Consider the following 22,714-nt stretch of genomic DNA (forward strand, 5'->3'; position numbering starts at 1 on the left):
TAGTATGAGCAGTATATTGGCAATTTTACTCAAGTAATATAATAAACTGTACATAATTAATTTCCTTTATTCTATTTCGTATGAAAATGAAGTCTCCATTTGTAAATGAAGTATTTACATTACAGCAGTTGAAAATGACACGAACGAAGAGCCTTTTTCCATCCTTTTCTGCAGACAGACCTTCCAGGCAAAAAAAATGGAAGCAGCCTCATAAGTCATAACCTCGTGTTGGAGATTTACAAATTTGTTTTTGATAAACAATCAAGTAATTATCCTTGTCATGAAGGTAGTAATTTTTTTTAAATGAATTATTTTAGTAGTAATATATTTTATTTTCTTGCTTTAAACAGACAAATGCTCTTAAAACTAAGGACTGATATCATGGCCATCTGCTTCATAAATATATATGTATCTCATGGTCATCTCCTTTGCAAGCTGTCCGCTATTTTTCTATCTCAGCTATGGTCTTGGAAAGTAATACGTAGAAGAAAAGTTGATAAAAAATTAAAGGTGGTATTTCTATGTAAAAATAAAATATAAAAAAATTTTGACACTTCAACATTAAAACAAAAATAAAAAAGGGAAAAATTATGACATCCACTTCAACGTTACTGATTTTAGGATTGGAACAATTATTAAGTTTTAATATTTATCTCAAAATTGGAGATTAAGTTGGACTTGTCAGAGAGATAAAGTTTCACTCCTTATTAAATTCGGATTAAGCAAAAATAATTTTGTTTTAAAAAAAATGATGAGTTTTAGTTTAAGTTGGACTTGTTATAGAGATAGAGTTTCAATCCTTATTAAGTTTGGACTAAACAAAAATAATTTTATTTAAATAAAATGATAATATTATTTAAATATTGTGCTGACGTGGAAAATTGTGAGAGTTTCAAATATTTCGGTTATATATATATATATATATATATATATATATATTAGACAGGCCTAACCTACATGCACACACACCCAACCGAACCTAACACAATATGGTGTGCACATGCGCACTAGAGAGTACCAATTAAGTAGCTCATCCTCCTTCCACAAAAGTGGGGTGCCCTTGCCCTTGGAGTCCAAACCAATATCCAACACTATGATACAGTGGTGACTCTAAGAGTTTTTATAGGGTAGCCATTAAGAAACTTAAATTATATAAAATATAATAAAAAGAGAACTTAAATATATCGACATCACAAAAAAAAAAAAAACACAAATACATAAAGTTTCACAATTTCCTTGTTTTAACAAAATAAAAAAGCAAAAAGAAGATGGTGAGAATTGACAATGCTAAAATACGAGTAATAAACTGAAAAAGAATCTTAAATGATAATAAAGAATCTTTTATATATATATATATATATATAGAGAGAGAGAGAGAGAGAGCAACAAATGAAGTATTTATACATGTGTCACTCTTTTATATGTTAGAGGTTAGACTCAAGATTGTGAGGTAATTTGTAGGATAGCATTAGTGAGGGAAAGAACATAATAAGTTGACATGCATTAGAAACAATACTACAAACGGAATTAGAGTGAAATTTGGTTGGAAGTGGCGATGGAGCCAGTTGTGATGCTAGTAATAGCGGAATTTGGGGTTTTCTAACAGAGACAAGGTCCAATCTTGTAGGCATCGGAGTCCGAAGATACTGGACAGTGCTGTACCAACGGCAAAATCAAAGTTTAGGACTAAGAGAGAGAGAGAGGGCAGAGGAGATTCCAGGGAGAGAGATGCAAAGTGAGAACTGAGAAGTAGAAAGAGAAAAAAAATTAGGTTTATGCAATTTCAGAGTTAGAAAAGAAGGAGAAAGAGACGGGGCCTTTTAAAATTTTCAAGGGCAATTTCGACTTTTTATTGGAGTTGATCTAATAAGCTAATGTGCTACTTTGTGAGACACATGTCAATTTTTTATTGGTTTGGAAACACCAATTCAGATGCTGAGTTGATAATACCGAAACATCATATAACTTCTCCCTGGGCTGGGGTTTGTGTTTTTTGAATTTAGAATAAAGGGTCCTTTAGTCTTAAATAAAAAATAAAAATTAATGGGCCGGATAACCTCCTTCTTTTCTGTTGTTTGGTTATGGGTTTGTATAGCAAGTCATGTGAAAAAAAAATTTAAATTCAGTTTTGAAAAAATTTTAAAGAGGGTTCTAAGAGTAAAAAAAAAAGGGGTTTTTAGTGTCTTTCAATTTCATAGTTAACATTTACATCCTGCTTTTCATCTCTTAAAATCATTTTGTTGCACATCTTCATTTCTAATTCTTTATGTCAAGTTTACAACAAAACACTGAGAGAGATTGAAATATTTTTTAGAGAATAAACCCAGTCCTAAGAGGGGACAAATTTGACAACACCATATTCATTGCAAAACTAACCTCAATAAATAAAAAAATAAACCCAACTTCCCAAGAGACCAACAATATCTGACCAAGGACCAGGACTAAAACCCATAATCAAAATCTTTGTCTTTGTCTTTGGTGTTAGGGTTAGGGTTTGATGGTTCCTGCCCTGGTGTCAAATATGAAATTGGGGGTGTTTATACTTGGTATGTACAAAAACTGAAACAATAATAGTAATAGAAACACAAACATGAGTATGAGTTAGAATTAGGGTTTACCAAAAGAGAGAGGGCTTGGCTATGAATTGAAGGTGCTTCCACAAAGAGAGCGAGCATTCGAGTTAAACACTCTGATTTAAAATAGCAAAATCTCACTTCTTTCTCTTTCTCTCTCTCCCTCAATTCAAAAAACACTGAGGGCATGTTTGGTAGACTGTAATAAGTACTGTAATGCAATAATTATTCCTATGGTTTAGTTATTCTTTAATTTGGTTATGTTTTTATTATAAAGAGTAGTCATTCCTTATGAATAGCTATTCTTCAAAATGAGGAATAACTATATCTCTTTAAAAGGGTTGTATTAGCTATTCCTTAGTAAGTGCAATAATTTCAAAATTTAATATATTTCCAAATAAACAAACTTTCCATATCCATCTAACAATTATAAAAATAAAAAATCATAATAAAATAACATATATCTCTCTTAAATTTAAAAAATAACAATTTTTAAAGAGATATAATTGTATGAGTAAGATATTTCCTAAAATAAATCTTAATTTTTAGTCTAATACTAGTTGCTAACCTGTGTGATGCACTGGAAAGCTACCAATTTTTTTAATTAAAAATAAATAAAAATTAAGATAAACCTCCAAATGATGTGACATTAGCTATTGGAATTCAACATCGATTCTATAGCAGCACATTCTTAGAAAGTGGAAGTTTCACTGGGTGAGCAAGTTCCAAGTCCTAAATGAATTCATTTATTCATTTATTGAGTGGATATGAGTATGGGATCTTGGCTTTTTTAGGTGGTAGATCTTTGGCTACTTCAACATCAATCTAGGGGAGCTTTGATTAGAGTGGTGGGTCAAACTCCTCTAATGAACCTAGACTTAGCCAAATTCATTTATTAGTTTGGAGCATCTTGTGGTAGGCTCTGCGTTCAAATTTTCATCTCTTTAGTGGTATAGTATCAATGAAGTCATATACGTCTAGCAGTAAAATAACAATGAAGCAACCCACATTCAACACCAAAGCAATCACAAATTAGAAAGTAGAGGAACAATAACTTATTATGAATCTAGCAATAATAATGGTTTATAAGTCTAGTAGTAAGATATTAGTAAAATGATGTGACATTAGAATTGTAACAGTCATCAAATAATAACAAAATATAAATTTTTCTAGATTAAAAAAATGACACAAATAGCTCAGTCATTTGCTAGTGTGACAGTGTTGCACCACTCCTAAATGACACATACATCACAAAATCATTTGGTTGCTTGTTTAGCCAATCAAACAGCAAGCCATTCTTGGACGAGTTAGCTGATTGTGTTACTATCAAACAACAAGATATTATCTAATCAATGTGTTGGCTGCATCATACCTTGCATGTCCATATGTTCATGCGTTTGAAGACAAAAATAATGTTGTTGAGCAATACAATATTCAAATCTGAAAAACTAAACAACATTATGCTCAAGGGAATTTATAAAATTTTAACAATGCTAAGCTACACCCTACAATTTTTTGTTTGTGTTGAAAAAAGTTATAAACACTTGGATCACATGGGCTACAAAAAATCTACCCACACCAATTTCGCTAAGGTAGCATAGCATCCTCAACTTGAGTGGTAATATGGTAAATATCAGTTTTAACATTCATAGAAGAAAAATAGCATTTAAAGTTAGCATATGATCATGATACTAGTCACCATATTAGCCCCACTGATTTCCAGATTAGCTATTAAGTAAAGTCAAGCATCTAATAACGTAAATGATGCATAATTGATGCTAAACATGCAATTGTTTTTCCTTGTTTTAGATGATAATGATACTTAAATACTGACATCTAAATGCTTCAGAAAGGAAAACAATATTGGAGGGGGGAAAAAGGAGCAGTTCTAAAGTTCTAAACCAAAAAACATACCGATACGCGTGATGAAAGAGAAGAACTTAATAAATATAACTTGCCTCTTCCCGTTACACTCTGTAAACAAACAAATAAATTCATAACAGGGGTAAAAACATAGTTGTTGAACAAAAAAGGGAATGGAATAATATGAGAAATTCTTGAGTCACAACTTAATATCTATTCACAAAAAAAAAATAATTCAAATTGATTATCACCATTTTAATATCTATTCAAATTGATTATCTAAGTGTGTGAACAAACTCAATTACAGATACAAAGAGAAACACAGCTAAAACTACAATTCAATCAACTCTAGAATACAAAACAGAAATCAATGAAGCTAGGGTAAAAAAATTTCAGAAAGGTTGGCTACATGGGTTTGCAAAGATACAAAGAGAAACACAGCTAAAACTACAACTCATTCAACTCTAGAATACAAAATAGGCTAGGGTAAAAAATAAACCATGAAGCTATATGCAAAATCTGATATAACTAAACTAAAATTCAAAAAAAGCTAATAAATCCACACTAAAATAGTTAGAAATTAGATGTACATAGATTATCATAGAGGCAAACGAATACCATACCTTTAACCCTGATTCGAATGGAGGAAAAGAATGAAGAGAAAGGCAAGAGCAATAAACCTAGAAATTGAACAATCGTGGAAAAAAAAAAAAAAAAAGACTAATAAGAATCAACTATTTATAAGATAATAGTTATAGAGTCCCAATAGTTATAGAGTTCGGATTCAAATATATATATATATATATATATATATATTATAAAGTTCTAATTAAATTTGTTTATTAGATACCTTTGGGCTGGTTTCGACAGGCTGGGTTGGGTGTATTTCTGACCGACGTAGTTGATGGGCCATGGGCTGGATGAGACCCACGGCAAATTGGGAACTGTTTCTGGGTTGCAGAGGTTGCATGTGGGTGGTCTGAGGATGAAGATGGGTGGTTTGAGGAAGGAGCTCGACCTTTGTTTGATGTTTGTGGGTATGGTGGGCATGGTGGGTTATCTGTGGTCAAAGGCTTGATGAGACCCACGGCAAATGGGGGGCCGTTTTTGGGTTGTAGAGGTTGGATGTGGGCGGTTTGTGGCAAATCAGTGGTCTGAGGAAGGAGATTGAGGCTTCGGTTTGTGGGTATGGTGGGTCTGTAGATAAGATGCGATGCTTGATTTGCTGTTGGTTGCAAGTTTATGGGTTTGATCGAGGAGGAGCTGGTAGAGGATTGAGAAAGAACATGGGGATGGCAGACCATCGTGCTGGTAGAGGACTGAGGAAGAAGAAGATGGGAATGGCAGACCATTGTGAAAGGGAAAGGCAGAGCTTACATTTTTTTGTTGGTTTTATTTTTTTGGTGCCGGATTTATGACGTTTTTCTTTTTTTGGTTTTGGTTTTATTTTTTCTTTTAAATATTGTGCTGACGTGAAAAATTGTGAGAGTTTTAGAGGCTTCAGTTTCATATATATATATATATATATATATATATAGATTATAACTCACAACCAAACTTATGAATGAGTTTAATTATTACATTACAACACATTTTATTCCTAATAATAAAGATTACAATTCATGTCGTAATATCCATTTAGTGTACCAAACGTACCCTGAGTGTATGTGGGTTTCTTTGTTTCACAGTGTAACTCTTTTCTACAACCAACCCATCCATAATCGACCATTCCATTAATTTGAGTATGGTTGAACTATTGATCGCTTGCGTCTTTTGTAAATTTTTATTTTTATTTTGTGAAGATGCGTTTATATTGTTAATAGGTTAAATATGACGTGTTTAGTGAAAAAAAAAAGATTTTTATATATATATATTATATAATTTATTGCAACAAAAATTATTATTGCAGTAACTTATCGCAACAAAATTTTTGTTGCCATAAGTTTCATAGGTACTCTATTGACCTATCGCAACAAAAATATTTGTTGCAATAAGTTTTTGGAGGTACTTTTTTGCAACAAAAATTATTGTTGCGGTAACCTATCACAACAAAACTTTTGTTGCAATAAATTATAGCAACAATTTTTTTTTTTTTTGCAATAAAGTATTTCTAATAATAATAAAAGTCTTTTATTGCAACAAAAATCTATTGCAATGAAACTTTTTTTGCAATAGTCTATTGCCACAAACTTTGTCGCAACAGTAGGCAATGAAAATTGCAATAGAGGTTTATTGCAACAATATGAAGCCTATTGCAACAAAAGTTTCGTTGCAATACATTTGTTGCAATAAAAGACTTTTATTATTATTATTAAAAATACTTTATTGCAATAAAATATATTGTTGCTATAATTTATTGCAGCAAAAGTTTTCAACTAATGACAAAAATATGTAAACAATGAACAAATAGCATTTAAGAGATGGGTTTAATTAAAGTAAAGATAATGGACAACTGTAAGAAGAAAAAAGGGTAAGAGTAGATTGATTCCAACTTAAGAAAAAGAATTTACAATTGTTTTGACTTTGAATTATGCTAATTCATAAGTAAATCTAATCTAATGGGACAAAAAACAATGAGCCAGTGGGAGTTTGGCCTTTGTCAATCCACCAAAAATTAAAAAAAAAAAAAAAAAATACAAGAATTCACTACAATGAATCAATACTATACTAAAGAGTGAGCTATGTAGTAGTGGAAGGATGTTGTCATAATAAACTATGATCAATCATAATGTACTATAAAAATGGGGCGCTAAGTGGTAGTGGAAGGATGTCGTCACAATCAATAAGATCCTCCAAAAACTCATTCAAAAATTGATCCAAATCACCGGAGCAGAAATTTAGCCTGCTACCCCTCATGCCCAATCTGAAATAGGATCAAGAATAGTAACTAGGGCTAGAAGTGTCTGCTCAGATGAAGTAGTAGAAGTAGTGCCATAAATGTGAATGTCAGAATGTTGGGTAGGAATAGGAATCAGTGGCAGAAAAGTGTTGTCAGATGCATCAATAGTAGCCTGTTGCTTCTTTCTTGGATAATCTTGTTGGGACAAGGGTAGGGGCAGGAACTGTGGCTGAACTTTCCTCTTCCTAGAAGTGATCTTGGCTTGATCGTTTCTATGTAACCAGCACAATACAGAGGAGTCAACAGCAGTGAGGAACCATCAACATCAATAGTGAACTCGTGCATGATCCAAAAGCCATTCTGTGGCAACTAAGAGTTCTCATAGTGAAACCAATGCTTCATTCCAATGGGTAGGCTACTATGGGTGTCGTATATAGTCTTAGAGCCTTCATTACTCCAAGTTCCTCCAAAGTTGATTGTGCAACTAATGTGACTGCCGCAGCTACCTTTAGCCTTACCCTTAAAACTCAAAGTGGTAAAGAAATAAAGATCCTCATTTTGTCTCAAGAAGGAACCGCCAAAAATATTCTAAATCTAATCAGCCTGATTGGAACCATAGAGATCAAAATCAGGGATAAATCCATGGTACAAATCCAATGACTTTCCTGTAACCTTGTTGTAAAGGAAGTAAGAGAGCAATTCATGGTTACTGGGGTAAAATCTGAAACCAATGATATCTGATTAAGGACTAGGACTAGGACTAAGACCCATCTTTGTCTTTGGGGTTAGGGTTAGGGTTTGATGGTTCCTAGTGTCAACTATCAAATATGAAATTGGGGTGTTGGTATGTACAAACTTAGTTGGTATGAAATAGTAATACCGACTCAGCATTTGACTTGGTGTTTCCAAACCAAAAAACAATTAACATGTGTCTTACAAAGTAGCATATCAACTTACTAGATCAACTCCAATAAAAAGTCAAAATTACCACTGAAAATTTTAAAAGCCCCGCCTCTTTCTACCTTTCTTACTAGATCAACTCCATTGATTTTGGGTTGATTGTGTTTGGGTTTTTGATTTTGGGTTAATTGTTTTTGGATTTTGATGATGTTGTAATGGATGGGTTTTGGTGGTGGTGGTTGGGTTGTAGTGGTGGTGGTGGTGGTTGGATGGTCGTTGAGTTGTAGTGGTGCAGGGCAATGTGGTCTTCTTCTTCCTGGACATTGGAGAGATGAGAGGAAGAGAGAGAAACAATCTAATATGTCTAGTGAGAGTGGAGAGAGAAAATAAAATAAAATAATCATATAAGAGTAACTGCATCAGTTCGTGCAAATGTTCTGTCTATTTTGCAAGAAAAACCTACTTTTTCTATTTTACATACTCATTTTTATTATTTTCCACCTTCTTCTTATTTCTTGTTTCTTTTTTTTTTTTTTTCCTCCTTCTTACATCTTCAGCATCTTTGTCTTCTTCTTCTCATTCTCATTCTTCTTCTTTTTCTTTTTTTTCTATTTGAGTTTGATTATGACCATTGATTTTGGGTTTACAATTTTGGTGGTGATTTTGGGTAGATTTTTCCACTACATGGATGGTGATTTTGGGGCTCTCCATTGACTGCTGCTGCTGCTACTTCTTCTTCAACACTTTGTTCTTCTACCATTTTTGCATTTTCTTCTTCTTCTTTTGCAATTTGGGTTTGATTATTTATACGGGTTTGATATATATATTTATATATTTTAGGAGAGGGCTTGATGAATTTGGGATCTATATTGATTTATATTTGAAGATTTTGATGATTTGTTGTTGGATTTAAGAGAAGATAAGGTGAAAAAGAGGGTAGAAAAAGAGAGAGATCAGATGAGAGAGGAGAGATAATTAGATGGAGAGAGAAAAAGGGAGCGTGAGGAGGAGAGAGAAAAAATAATAAAATATCAAATGCAAGAGTTACAGTAACCTTATGCACGGTTACTGTAACACTTGTGTATTTATGCACAATTTTACATCCATTGATGTAGGTATTTTTTATTATCAAAATGTGTAAAATGATTTACATCTTCTATTTTGCAAGATTATGTAACCATTGACATGGTTACCCTAAAAAGTTGCAAATGTGTAAAATTTGCAACTTTTTTCTATTTTGCACTGACCGGTGCAAGTGGTCTTAAAATTGCAAATATCACTTTTCTCTTCTCAAACTCTTCAACACTCCCATATTCCAATCAAGTATTTCTCTCACACTCCGATTGGGTCGTCAGCACAGCCACCGATTGGCCTTTTCCTCCTTTTAGCAAAGCTAGCTTCTTCTTGGGCCTCTGTGGACGACGTGATTTCGATTTCACCAGCCAACCTCCTCCAGTGAAGCCCATGGTGGTCTGACCCAACTTCCCAAGAGACCCAAAACCCACAAATAAAATCCTACCGAACCTAAAAATGAAGGTTTGGTGTTAACAAATGAAAACAGGGGAGGTTGGATTACATAAGAAAAACATTCGGGTTAGGTAACTTACGGCACTACTAGAACATTCTTGATTATGGGCTTGTCAGCGAGTTGGGTTTTCTTTAGGCCAGTCTTGTAGTTTAGGCCATTAAGTTTTAGCCATGCTTTACGTAGTATAATTGTTAATCTTATTGCTTACACTTGTTTATAACTTCCTTTTATCATGTTGTTTCTTTTATCATTGTTGGTCTCATTATATGATTTAGCTTTAGGCCATCATGCCATAAAATTTACCACTTGCTTGAATTCATGTAATGAATTTGGTTAATAATATTGTGTCCATCGAATGATTAATTAAACATTGAAACCGCCATTATCTAATTGCCTAATGTGGGTATCTATTGTAAAAGCAACCTCAGATAACTACAAGATAAGTGTTATGAACTATCATTTCAACTCTCTTTTATATCGTAAACGCTATAAGTTCTTGCTTATTAATCTTTATAAAGGAAAAAAAAAAAAAAAAAACACTTTTGGGTATAATACACAAATAATTTATTATTTTTGATTCTGTGTGCAAACAACAAACAAAATATATATTGTTCTAAATTGTGAGTAAATAAAATAAACAAACACAACTTACAAACTGAAGATAACAGAAAGGAAAAATCCTTTTTAATCAAGGGTTGTATTTTTTACTCTTAAGATGGATTTCGTCCCTCACAGTGGTTTTTTAAGTCCCCTTTGCCTCTTAAGATACAATAATCTCCTACACATAGAAGCCCTGCAGTATGTGCCGCCTAACTAATAAAATTGTGTTTTTCTCTCTCCCTCTCTCTCTCTGAAAGACTCCTAGGGTCGGTTTGGTTGGAGAGCATGAGAATAAACAAGTGGGAAAATAGAAAAAACAGTATTGGAATGTAATTTGATCTCAGTAATTGGTCACACTCATGCAATAAAATAAATATTACTACGTATTTTGAAAATCTAACCGTTGAATTGAATATTTTTTTACACTCTTAATACATATGTCAACCTTTGTGTCAATCAGATGTTATTTATGCATAAATTTAAACTATAAAAACTTGTAATTTAAATAATTTATTGATGACATAATTATTAATCTTTAATAAGAAGATGTAATCTAACAGTAGATTTGTCAAATTCAAGTCCAATAAAAATATATTAAGTAAAGTTGTAGCTAAACTTTGTGCAATATATATATATATATATATATATATTGTTAACCAAATTGTTATCTTTTTCATATATATATATATATATATATTGTTAAGCAAATTGTTATCTTTTTCATTTTGTTTTTCTTCTTATTCTTCTTTTTATTTAAAGAAATGATGGTATCCAAAATCCCAATGACAATTACTCATTGCCGTTGGGGGGTGTCGGTACCATTACTCAAAAAACAAATGAAAGGTGTAATCCGTATATCATTTGAAAAATTGGACAGTCCCTTGGTGAAGTGAGGAGTCAGGCATGAGAGTGACCATCGGGTGTACTTACTAGAAAGAAATCATCTGAGACCCAGTCTTGTGCATCGGTTAGGCCTCCACTCCACTACATGACGTGATGGATGACTCATGTGCTACATGCAAAATGCATTTCTCCACAGCAGAGCAGCCTAAGCTGGACAGCTAGTCTTGCTTGTTTTGCACTTTGTATTTCTCGCTCTCTTAATCACTAAGGTGTTTATAACTTGGGAGACCCAAAATTCTTATTTTCATTGCTAATTTTCCTCTATGGTTTTAGGCACTTTTTAGTTCTTGAAATGAGAGAAAATGGATTTTTGAATGAATGAAATTTAACTAGTTCACTCCATGCTTAGCTGAAGGTCTAAATATGTTTTGATGTGGTTTTTGCTCTATCTGGTTCCTTGAAATCACTCTCATATTGTTAAGCATTTCTGACTTGGTTTAAAAAAAAAAAAAATTTATTTCCTCCCTCTCATATTTGGAATTCAATTTAATATGAAAGTCCTCTTTTTGTGATTCCCTAACATGTATTCCCCCTCCCCCCCCCCCCCCCCCCCTTTTTTTTTTTTTAAAAAAAAAAATCTAATATGTAGAGGTGAACAAAATGATTAAATAAGATTAAGCTGATTTAGAGAATATTTAAGGTTAAGGGAAAAGGGAGATGGGAGTAGAGGTATTAATATCATATAGCTGGGACTAAAACCATAAGCTTAAGCTTTTGGGTGAAGCAGTCTCCCTAAGATGTTATATCCTCAACACAAAAGAATTTGATGCTTGATGGCACTGATTTTGTTCACAAGTTTCTGGTAAATGTAAGAAAATAGAGAAATGGCCAACCCATACAGATCCCAAAGAGTTTGCCAATGTATGACCACATTGATATATATATATATATATATTTTTTTTTTTTTTTTTGTGGAAAAAGTATTTCTAGTGTAGTAGTCTGGTAATTTTAGTTTGTAAATGATTAAATGGTGTCTTAGAAATAGTCAGGCAAATCTTAAGTCTCTGTTTTGTTTCCCCATTTTAATATCTCCTCCAGATCGTGATGCAAGCATTATTTTTATGAGTATCTAAAAATTTATGTGCAATCTCAATCTGGAAAATAAGACCCAGAAAGTGGACTTCAATTTTGTCAGTTTTGGCTTCAATGGAAACTTTGCTTTCTGAATATTATTATTGAATCTTTAAGGAGTTTTCTCATATATGTGAAATGGATATGCTACTGAACCTGATGTATTGATATTTTTACTTCTTGTTTTCTCTTGTTGAGAGAAACAAATGCATTGTGGTTTCTATTCCAGACCCTTCATTTATGTCTAGATTTGATTTTATGCCTATAGAACATGTAAGCTTAGTTGGGTCTGCTTTACCAGCCCTCTTTCTGGAGCTGGAAATTAAATTCTGCATATAGTTCCTGTGTTTGAATTTCAATGTAATCTGTAACTTCCGGTGGCTAGTTGTGTTGTGTTGTAGGTAAATGTGATACATGTAAATTTTGCTTGGTATGGTTGTATCAAAGGCCATAAATCCTTACATTTATGTTTCCAATGTTTGGGTAGGCAATCAAACATGCACTGCATAATAGGGTGTCTTAAGCTATAAAAAGCATTCAAATGTCTTTAGCAAACTAAAGAATTACACCCATATCTGCATAATTATATGCATGTCATTTATGCTTTCATTAGCTCTGTGAATTTTTTTAAAGATTTTAAGAGTTATCCTTTGTCCTTATTTTGCTTTCCTTATTGCCTGATTTGTTAATGTCCTTGCAGGTTACCAAATTGAGTTGTAAAAATGGCAGATGGACTACAACTTCCATCTGTAATCCAGAAGATAAGAGTGCAACCTTACCTCTCCATCATGCAGTTTCCTAACCATCAAGCCTGGACTTCAAGCTTACAAAACCTTCCCAGTGCTGGTGGATATGCGATTGACAGATTGCACAAAACTTTGCTGCCAGCATATGCTGGCTCTGCCTCCTATCTTGCTTCACCTCTGCTAACAGTATTTGTAGAAGCTCCACTGGAAAAGCATAAGTCTGCTTCTCCATCTCATTTATTTTGGGGAACATTCCGTGTTCTTTTTGGGGTGGCAACTGCTCCAATTGGGAGAGTGAAACTCCTGATCCAGTGCCAAGATGAGATGATCAAGTCAAGTAGACTACCTAGGCCTTATAAAGGAATTGTGAACTGCTTCGCCAGCACAATCAGTAATGAAGGCTTCATATCCCTTTGGAGAGGCTAAATCCCTAGTGTCAACAGCAGCTTTTCCTTTAGTAAAGTTTCAGCAATTTTTTCTTTTATAACTTATTGTCCATTAACTGGGCTTCTTAAACTTGATTTTGACCATTAGAAATTTGTAGATTTTTTTGTTTGTTTATTTCTTCTTTATCTCATCTTAATCTTTTTTATTAAATCCACAGTATTTGTATGTACAACAGGTAATAAGCTTTGGCCTTCACAACTATTTTCTGACTTTATCCAATTTCAAGAAAGACAACGATGGCTACTGGAAATGGTTACTCGGAGGCTTGGCAGTAGGAAATTTTGCTGATTTAGCAACTCATGTTGTTGTTTATCCCCTGGATTATGCCCAGACTCGCCTAGCCAATGATATCAAGACAAACAATAAGATTGAAGAAAGGCAATTCAAAGGTTTAATTGATGTCTACAAAAAAACTATAAGATGAGATGGCATTGCTGGACTGTACCGTGGATGTGCTATCTCATGTTTTAAAAGCTTTTTAAGTTGTGGGGTCTACATTGGCATACATGTTTTCTTCAGGCCGGTTCTGTTACTCAGCCTGCTCCAGTTGCAGGTCAGTGCAAACATGAGAATTTAGTGTCATTGGGGTTATTTCCTTGATGACATTCATAACCCTTATACCCAGAATGCATTGCCTTTTTACAAACAAGGTCACCCTTGATTTATTTTTCCAAGTGTTTCTTGACAAATTCCTTTAACTCTCTCTTTTGTTTTTGGTTACATTTGGCTTTCCTAATATTTTTAATTTTAATTGTCAAAGTGGCATCTTCATTTCATGTAATTCAGAGATTTTTTTAAAAGGTTTTGCTATTGCTGATAAGTGTGAAATAGCAATCCATTCATGATACAGAATTATGTTGAATTACACTTGCTGTTTTTGCAGGAAGACTTCTTGGCTGCATCAGTAATGGCAGTGGGAGTTGTAGTTTGTCAAAAGATGGCAACTTACCCATTGGACACTGTAAATAGGAGGATGATGATGACCTCTGGAGAAGTTGTTAAGTATCAAAGTTCAATACATGCATTTGCAGAGATTATCAGGAATGAGGGTGCTAAGTCCCTTTATAAGGGTGGAGGTGCATGCATCCTCGAAACAATAACTTTAGCTGCTATTTTGACTGTTTTTAGCAGAAGAATGTGGAATTATTTGTCCACAAAGAAGTCTAATTCTGCTGCTGATGGTGTGTCCGCAAAGAGGAATGGATTGGCTGGTGGTGTCAATCTGCATCAACTCTCGTCATTAAATGGACATATGGTAAGAATGACTTGGGGCAACAGTGGTGGAGGCCCCCGCAGAAATTTCACTTCTGAGGGGAACAATGATTTAGGTTTTCTTTGCAATTATAGTTCAGTTGACAGTCTGAGAAAGGTCTTCTGTAATCTAATATTATAGGGAGTACTTAGGTTTATGAGTCTGGGCTGAACCTCTTCCCCGTAGTAAACAAATGAGTTTGTATTGTGCTGACTTCTAAAACATTGTCTTTCATATTGAAATATTTTTCTTAGTCAATGATCTGTTACATCTTTGGAGTACTTGCATCTGAGTGTGTGAATGAGAATTGATGCTCACCTGATAAACTTTTAGCATGTGCACTCCTCTATAGCAATATTATTTGTTATTAACTAAAATGTGTGGGATTTTACTTTTGATGAGTGCTCTTTCACTGATTTACACATTTAAACTCAGTGCAGAATGAGTCTTGAAATAAGTAAATTGAACTTTAAGACTAGTTTACTAGTTTTAAACTTCATTTGGGTCACTGGGTGCAGGATTTCATTACATTTGGAAACCTGAAGTGATTCACAACCTCTGTGAGGAATGATTTTGCCTGCAAGTGTTCTACCACTACCTAAATTTATCAATTTTGAAAGTTTCTTCTTGATTGGTGTTGACAGAAATGTGATATTGAAAATTGTAATGATTTCTTATTGGTGTGAGAATCTGCCATTGCATATGGCTCTGCTTAGAAGAGTTAGGACTAGTTCCACACTTTGGCGATTAATTAATACACAGATCATTAGAGAACTTTTATTGCTATAAAGCATCTTTGGATCAAGCTGAATGGTATTGTGCTTTGGGTCAAAAGAAGCAAAAGAAGACAGAAAGCCTATCACTTCAAGCATTATATTGTGCTTTGGATTAAGCTGAATGGTAAACATACAAATGAACTCACGTAACCAAGCCTGAATAGACAGAAGAAGGATTCAGTCATTTTGTTACACCCAATTTGGGATACGAAGAAGAAAAAATCGAAATAATCATTTTGTTACAAAATTAGGTCAAAGGTGAACTAACTTTCTTCCTTCCCAATATAAGAAGCCTGGCTTACACAGTTTGATGTATACAATCTACATAGAAGAATAGCTTTGGCAAGTGCCATCACTTCCACAGCTCTTCCATTGGGATTCCACGCTCACGAGCAACATCCCTGAACTGCCTCATTTTCTGCACTGCAACAACTGTGGCTCTTGCATTGTTGAGGGCATTGTTACTCCCCAGTTGCTTTCCCAAAGCATTCTCAACACCTGCCAGTTCTAGAACAATTCTTACAGCCCCTCCAGCAATCACTCCAGTACCAGGAGAAGCAGGTCTAAGCATCACTTTCGCAGCTCCATAATCACCCTCAGATCTGCAAATCATTCGCTTGATAAAATCAGTGACAACATTGATACGAGAATGCTTAGTCACCATTGTAATAACAATTTGTCATTAACAAGTTTATGCAATATCAATATGTAATGTCTATAAAAATGTACGCAGTCATAATGATGCATATTTCAGAATACCGTACATATGAAAATGTTATTTTCCAGGGTCCTATATCCTGGAACCTAAGGCTCCACTCATTTTACATGATAACACTAAATTAAATATCTCTGAGAGTTAAAAGTAAAAAAAGTCCAGGGTCATTCATCCTGACAGGCTAAGCAGTTTATGCTCATGCACAGGAGCAAAATCTTCAACAATACCGTATGAAACGTGATAGTCAATGAAGATATGTTTCATTCAACCTGAAATGGGGTCATCTACAATCAATAGATACCAATGCATGAGGAATCCAAAACAAAAATTGTAAGATGAGCCGTTTCCTTGGCCATCTAACAGCTACCATATGTCCAAGCTCCCAACCATATCAAGATTTAGAATCATTACGACTAGTTGCGGCATCCTGAAAAACTACATAATTTGAATTTAGTGAACAGCCTGTCTAAGATATATGGAAATAGAGAATCAAAATCCATAATTATTATGCCTGCAAAACACAGATTTTGACACACTATGGTATAGCAAGTTAGCAACAAGCTGAAATAAAAGATGAAGAGCATAGCCATCCAGTCCCTTTGTTGGGAAAATCTCATTGCATATGAACTGTTTGTATCTGATTAGTTACACATCTCTTTGAAGTATTGCATAAATTAATTTCTAAGATAACTTAGGCAGCTCCCAATAGTTTGTAACTCATACAAGAGTTCTGGCTGTGTTCCAGACATAAAAGTATTGTTAAATTTCAGCACCATGTAAAACTCTTAGGAGTCTTGACCAAGTGTAGCCTCAAAAGCTGCCACCTAATCTACCAACCAAGTTCAATCCCTCAAACCTTTGGCAGCTTAAATGCATCAACATGTAAATTGACATCCATTCACTTCTTTCAATCTAAACTTTTTTGATAAGTCACTTTTTCCAAACTAAATTGGGTCTATTTATGATTAGCTATCAATTGTAAACAGCCATTTAACAGCTCCTATTATTCCAACCTTTGGCCAATATCAAGAATTAGAACTGAAAGGTAACCAAAATTTTTTTTTTTCTTCCTTTGAAAATTAGATACTTACAAAGTGGGAGGGGGATTTCATCTCTAGTAGTCCCCGTTTAAAACATCAAGAAGTGCGAATTAAACTGCATCGCTACTGGCAAGGTGCCCGATATTTTCTAAGATCTAACACCCAATGTCACATTAAAACAAGCTCAACCATACCAACCAAATTGCAATTCCAATCAAGTCCACATTCACTTTTTACACACATTCACAATTGAAAACAACAAGACCAAAACCTTAGAAACTTACCTATGTGGGAAAGTAAGGTACTTAGTCATGGGAACCGACACAATATTCCGGCGAGCATTAATGGCGGACTTCTGAACAGCCCCAACAACCTCCTTGGCCTTCCCAACTCCAACACCCACTTGACCTTGCTTATCACCCACCACCACAACTGCTCTGAAATGCAATTGTTTCCCTCCTTTGACCACCTTGGTCACCCTTCTCACCTGCACAACTCTCTCTTCGAACCCATCTTTCACTTTTTCCCTCTTCGTTTTGGATCCAAACCCAGTTTTTTTTTGCACCTTAGAGTCCATCACGTATATGTCATTTCCCAAATAACTCTCTCCACTGTAAGCTGGTCCGTACAGTTCTTCATACGCAGTGGCTATTTCTTCTTCGGTCTCCATTGGACCCTCGTCGAAGGAAGGTGGGGCGACAAAGTCTTCAGGGCGTTCGGGGGCGTTGAAGACGGTGTCGGTTTCGTCGTTGGGGTTGAAGTTGTCGAAGAAGGTGGTGTCTATGTCAGAGGATTTGACTGTGAAGGTGGTTGTTGTTGTGGGGTGTGAGGAAAAGGAGTGGTGAAGAGAGGGTTTTGTGGGTTTTGTGAAGAAGGGGTTTCTGGGTTTGGAGAGAGAGATACGAGAGTTAGCTGCGGTGTGGAGGGAGAGAGAGGAAAGGGATGAGAGAGTTGCTGAGGCTGTAGCCATGGTTATGGGTGTGGAGTTTGGATCAGTGAGAGTGAGAGTGAGAGTGAGAGAGAGAGAGATTGGAAGAGGCTTTTTCTGTTTTCTTATCCCAATTCCAAAGCCAGCAATTGCATGATGTGGAGAGAAGACTGAGGAGCAATGAGAAAAACGACCGATTTTAAATGATAACTTCCTGAAAACGGGAGATCGTTTTAATGCAATGAGAAGCACCTAATGATATAAATTTTCTTCTTCTTCATTTTTTTTTTTTTAAGGAAAGCTTAAAATTCATTCAATAAGAAATACAAATACTAGATACATTTACTAGCATTTGGTGTTGTAAAAACATGGGAGACTCCTCCAAATAAATAGCACGTAGGGTTTAACTTTAAAGTGAACCAAGTTGTTTATCAGTTTATGAAATCTCAAGTTTGGGTTGAGAAAATATTTTTTAATATTTGCATGTTAGTAAATAAGTTAAACTCAAGCTCAAACTAAAGTATAGACTCAACTATTAAATGAATCAGACTCAAACGAAATAACGTATTCGTAAATAAGGTTGTGAACATAAGGCTTAATTTAACTAACTAGAATATTGTATTTTTATTAGTGTACTTTTCTAAAATATACTTTTATGTACATCAGATTAGATTGCATAAGTTTATAAATAGGTTCATATGATATCAAATTATAACATGTAGTTTTGGATAATATAAATAGTCCATTCGCAAAATTCATAGCTTTGTGTTAAGTTAATCAAGTAACTCGTGAACTAGCTTGGATTTGTGTCGACAAAATTATACTTTTATGTAATCTTGTTTGGTGATGAGCTCAATCTTGCTTGTTTACAAATAAAATCAAATAAATTAGTCTTTACTTTTAATACTCAGCTCAACTTAACTCATTTATAGCCCTAAATAGTAGGTGTCGTGCAGGAGTTTGAGCATAGGGGGCAAGAAGAAGGGTACTACATTGTTGTGGTTGAAGTAGTGATATTTTCTGTTGAAAAGAAAAAGTGTAAGCATATTGCTAATAGTGTTGAGTGGGTGGTTGAATCAACAACCTCCTACCGTGTTATCCCTTAAAAAGAGTTGTTCACCACATACAAAATAAAGGACTTTGATACAGTGAAGATTGTTCACCACTTCCCAATCAATCGAAAAGTGAAAATTGGTGACATTTACATCATAACTAATGCCAGTTGCACAATGATGTTCAAGGATGCGTGACATGTTCAATTAATGCCTTAATGTATTATCTACACCAGCTAAGGATCAAGTGGGTTATTGTAACCACATTGATTGTACAAGAGGGCATGTTTGTTGCAATATTACATGACTCATGGGAAGGCTTGTAAAAAGTGTAATGTGGTCAAAGACATTGAGAAGACTCCATAGTTGAGAATTGCAGTTAATAGTGTTGTTATCAAGAGTAAAATTCTCTTTTACTTAATAGTGCTACGAATGAGGGACAAATATGTGATGAAAAATATAGAGATTCTTAGCCAACTAAAATTGATAATGATGAAGTGAAAGATTTCAAGATCTTGAGTAAGGGAGAAACTTTCTCTACTAGAGATTTTTGAACCTCATGAGAGGTGGTCTACTAGAGAACATTAAAAAATTAGCTTTGAGAATATTTGGGCTTTTGATTAGGGGGATCCAAGGAATTGGATTAAGGATATCCAAGGTGAGATTAATTTTCTAAAAATGACAAGTTGATGAATTTTTTTTTTTTTTTTTTTGAGAAGATAATGAAGAAGTTTGAGCATTGCATCAACTTGACTAGCATGGATTCTAATTAAAGACTTAAATTGAAGATCTCATTGAGGGAGATTGTTGTGGATCCATGTCATATGGTAGCTCGATAACAAAGGAAACATAGTTTATGCATCAGGCACATGAGATACCATCTCCAATAACGAGCTTTTAGCGTGTTGTAAGAAATCCTATTACTTGTTAGAATAGATTTCTTTTATGAAAAAAAAAAAAAAAAGAAAAAGGAAAAAAGAAGGCTAGTGCTTTTAGAAATAGAAGTAAGGGTCTATTCTCTTATTTATATTAGTAAGTTGCCCATGTGACGTACAGATAATGTTGTAATGTTTTATGCAATTTTTTTTGGTGAATGTTGTAAATATTTTATAGCCTATTTTTATAAAAATTATTAGTAATGAGTTCACCATAAGAAGAAACAATTATAAATTGCAAACACACATCCATTATAATGATTCAATTCAAGTAATGAGCAATAATATTGTATAATGAAAGTTGATAAAAGCATATCAATTCATTTCATATTATTGATCTTTATTATGTGATGTAATAAAGAACTTCATTATGATTTTTTTTTTTTTTTTTTTTTTGGTTTCTTCAATGCTTTGTTATTACAGTATGGCGACGATTGTAAAGCTTGTTGAAGGATATGTTATCATCATTTGTTTCTTCATCTTCAATGTTTGAAGTTTGGTCCATTCCTATTTGTTCAATTTTCGAGCTTTCATCACTTTTTCCTTTTGTTGCATCATTTGTTTTAATCACTAATGAATTGGCATTGGAAGATTCTTGACTAGATCTTACAAAGTTTGGACTTGCGGATTTGTTGTTGCTAAGATTTTTCATAGGTACTTGCACTTATATTAAATTTCAGTGATGTGATAGTTTTTTGTAAATGTTTATATATATATATATATATATATATATATAGAGAGAGAGAGAGAGAGAGAGAGAGAGAGAGAGAGAGAGAGAGAGAGAGATGGGTTCAAGTTACACCTGGTGCAACTCTAAAGAGTTACACATTTTTTAAACCATTGGATTTAAGTAGATCCAACGGTCAAAAAAAGGCAATCATTAATGCTAATATTTTAATTGATCTCATTTATTATCCCTTATTTAATACATTCTATACTTATTTCTAAACCCAAAAAAAATTATATGGCTGACTCTTTCTTTCTCCACTACACTTCTCTTTCTCTTTCTCTCTGCACATTTTTTTCTCTATCTCCTCCAAGGCTCTTCCACCTCCACGGTCAAATCACCAGCAACCAAAAAAAAAATACAAGCCACAGATGGTGTGGATTCAACAAATGGTGTAGTACTCGTTAATGGTAACGAGGCTAAACAAGAGTGGTGTAGAATAATAAAGGAACCCGTATGCCTAAAAGCAATTGGTCATGGATGGAAATAGCGTCAACATCACAGAGGAAGAGTGGATACGAATTCAACAGATGGAGCAATACTTGTTAATGTTTTGTCATTGGCATGGTAGCGCATTGAATTTTGTCATTGGACACATAATATAAAATGTTTCTTAGCTTCAGTTATCAGCTTTTTTTACTCTCTTTTTTAGCATATTCTGAGGTCTTATCCTCAAAATCTTTTGTGCCATTGTGAATGTAGAAAAAAATGAAGTAATAATTATTACTGAGATTTATTTTTCTTTTCATTGTTCAAATTCAAAGAACTTAACATTAGATTATAAAAAAACTATATAATCACATCAAAGTAATTACAGTCTCCAACCTATTATAATTTTAAAAGTATGGTTAAATTCAATCTCCTTAGAATTAAAGAGAACAAAGGACGGTAATACTTTCCAACTATAATTATCATCTACATGTCAAAGGACCAAAGACAGAAATACAGTGGAGAACAACATGTACGGCAGGCTGTGGTTTTTTTTTTTTTTTTTTTTTTGGTTGTAGCTGCCGGCGACCTGGCATGGTTGTGGAGGTGGAAGAGCCATGGAGGAGAGAGAGAGAAAGAGTCAGCCGCACAAATCTTTTTGGGTTTAGAAATAAGTATAGAATGTATTAAATAAGGAATAATAAATGAGATCAATTAAAATATTAGCATTAATAATAATCTTTTTTTGACCGTTGGATCTACTTAAATCTAATGGTTTAAAAAATGTGTAACTCTTTAGAGTTATACTAGGTGTAACTTGAACCCATCTCATATATATATATATATATATATATGTTAATTTAGGAATAGTGTAGCAAAAGAATTAATATAGCATATTGGATTATGTATACTTTTTTTTTTCTTCCATACCTTTTTGTCATTTGAAGGTGTATCAAAAATCTTAGTAACTGTGTAATTTTCAAAACCATACTTTAGATTGAATTCATTCAAATGAAGTAGGAAAATGTATTTATTTTCCTAATTTTTTTTTTTTAAAAATCATGTGGGATTCTTCAATATCAATCTGCTTATGAGGAATATAATATATATATATATATATATATAATGATAAATTGTTTTACAATAATTTAATAATTTAAATAAGTTGTTCCTCAATTTGTTTTTCAACAAGATCTCTTGCAGATTTGTAAGGACACGATTTGTGACAACCCATAATAGTATTGGGTTCGCACGTAAAAAGGCCCAAACAATATCATTTATAGAGTGTGGGTTTGAAAGGTTAGGCCTTGGTCGCCAGACGGTGGTTTTTTCGTGGTGTTCATACATAATTAAATCGTGTTCGCCCTAGGAGTCTTTCTCCTGGAGGCGG

General features: G+C 33.8%; 1 protein-coding gene and 1 pseudogene across 1 annotated transcript; one reads left to right on the forward strand and one right to left on the reverse strand.

Annotated features, from left to right (window-relative positions):
- The first annotated feature begins 11,051 nt into the window (after positions 1 to 11,051).
- On the forward strand, positions 11,052 to 15,003 carry LOC126725996 (ADP,ATP carrier protein 3, mitochondrial-like; annotated as a pseudogene).
- Positions 15,004 to 15,579: 576 nt separating this feature from the next.
- On the reverse strand, positions 15,580 to 18,354 carry LOC126725997 (30S ribosomal protein S5, chloroplastic). The gene is made up of 2 exons (XM_050431080.1): positions 17,538 to 18,354; positions 15,580 to 16,100 (listed from the first exon to the last, which is right to left on the reverse strand). Exons 1-2 carry the CDS (start codon positions 18,221 to 18,223, stop codon positions 15,851 to 15,853), a joined length of 936 nt encoding a protein of 311 aa, XP_050287037.1. The 5' UTR covers positions 18,224 to 18,354; the 3' UTR covers positions 15,580 to 15,850.
- Between the last annotated feature and the right edge of the window lie 4,360 nt (positions 18,355 to 22,714).

The sequence above is a fragment of the Quercus robur genome, chromosome 5 (assembly GCF_932294415.1).
Source record: "Quercus robur chromosome 5, dhQueRobu3.1, whole genome shotgun sequence".
Lineage (NCBI taxonomy): Eukaryota > Viridiplantae > Streptophyta > Magnoliopsida > Fagales > Fagaceae > Quercus > Quercus robur.

Coding starts and splice junctions, on each gene's coding strand:
- LOC126725997 (XM_050431080.1), bottom strand. CDS start 18,223: ATGGCTACAGCCTCAGCAACTCTCTCATCCCTTTCCTCTCTCTCCCTC. Junction 16,101..17,537: donor TACCTTACTTTCCCACATAG/GTAAGTTTCTAA, acceptor AATGATTTGCAG/ATCTGAGGGTGATTATGGAG.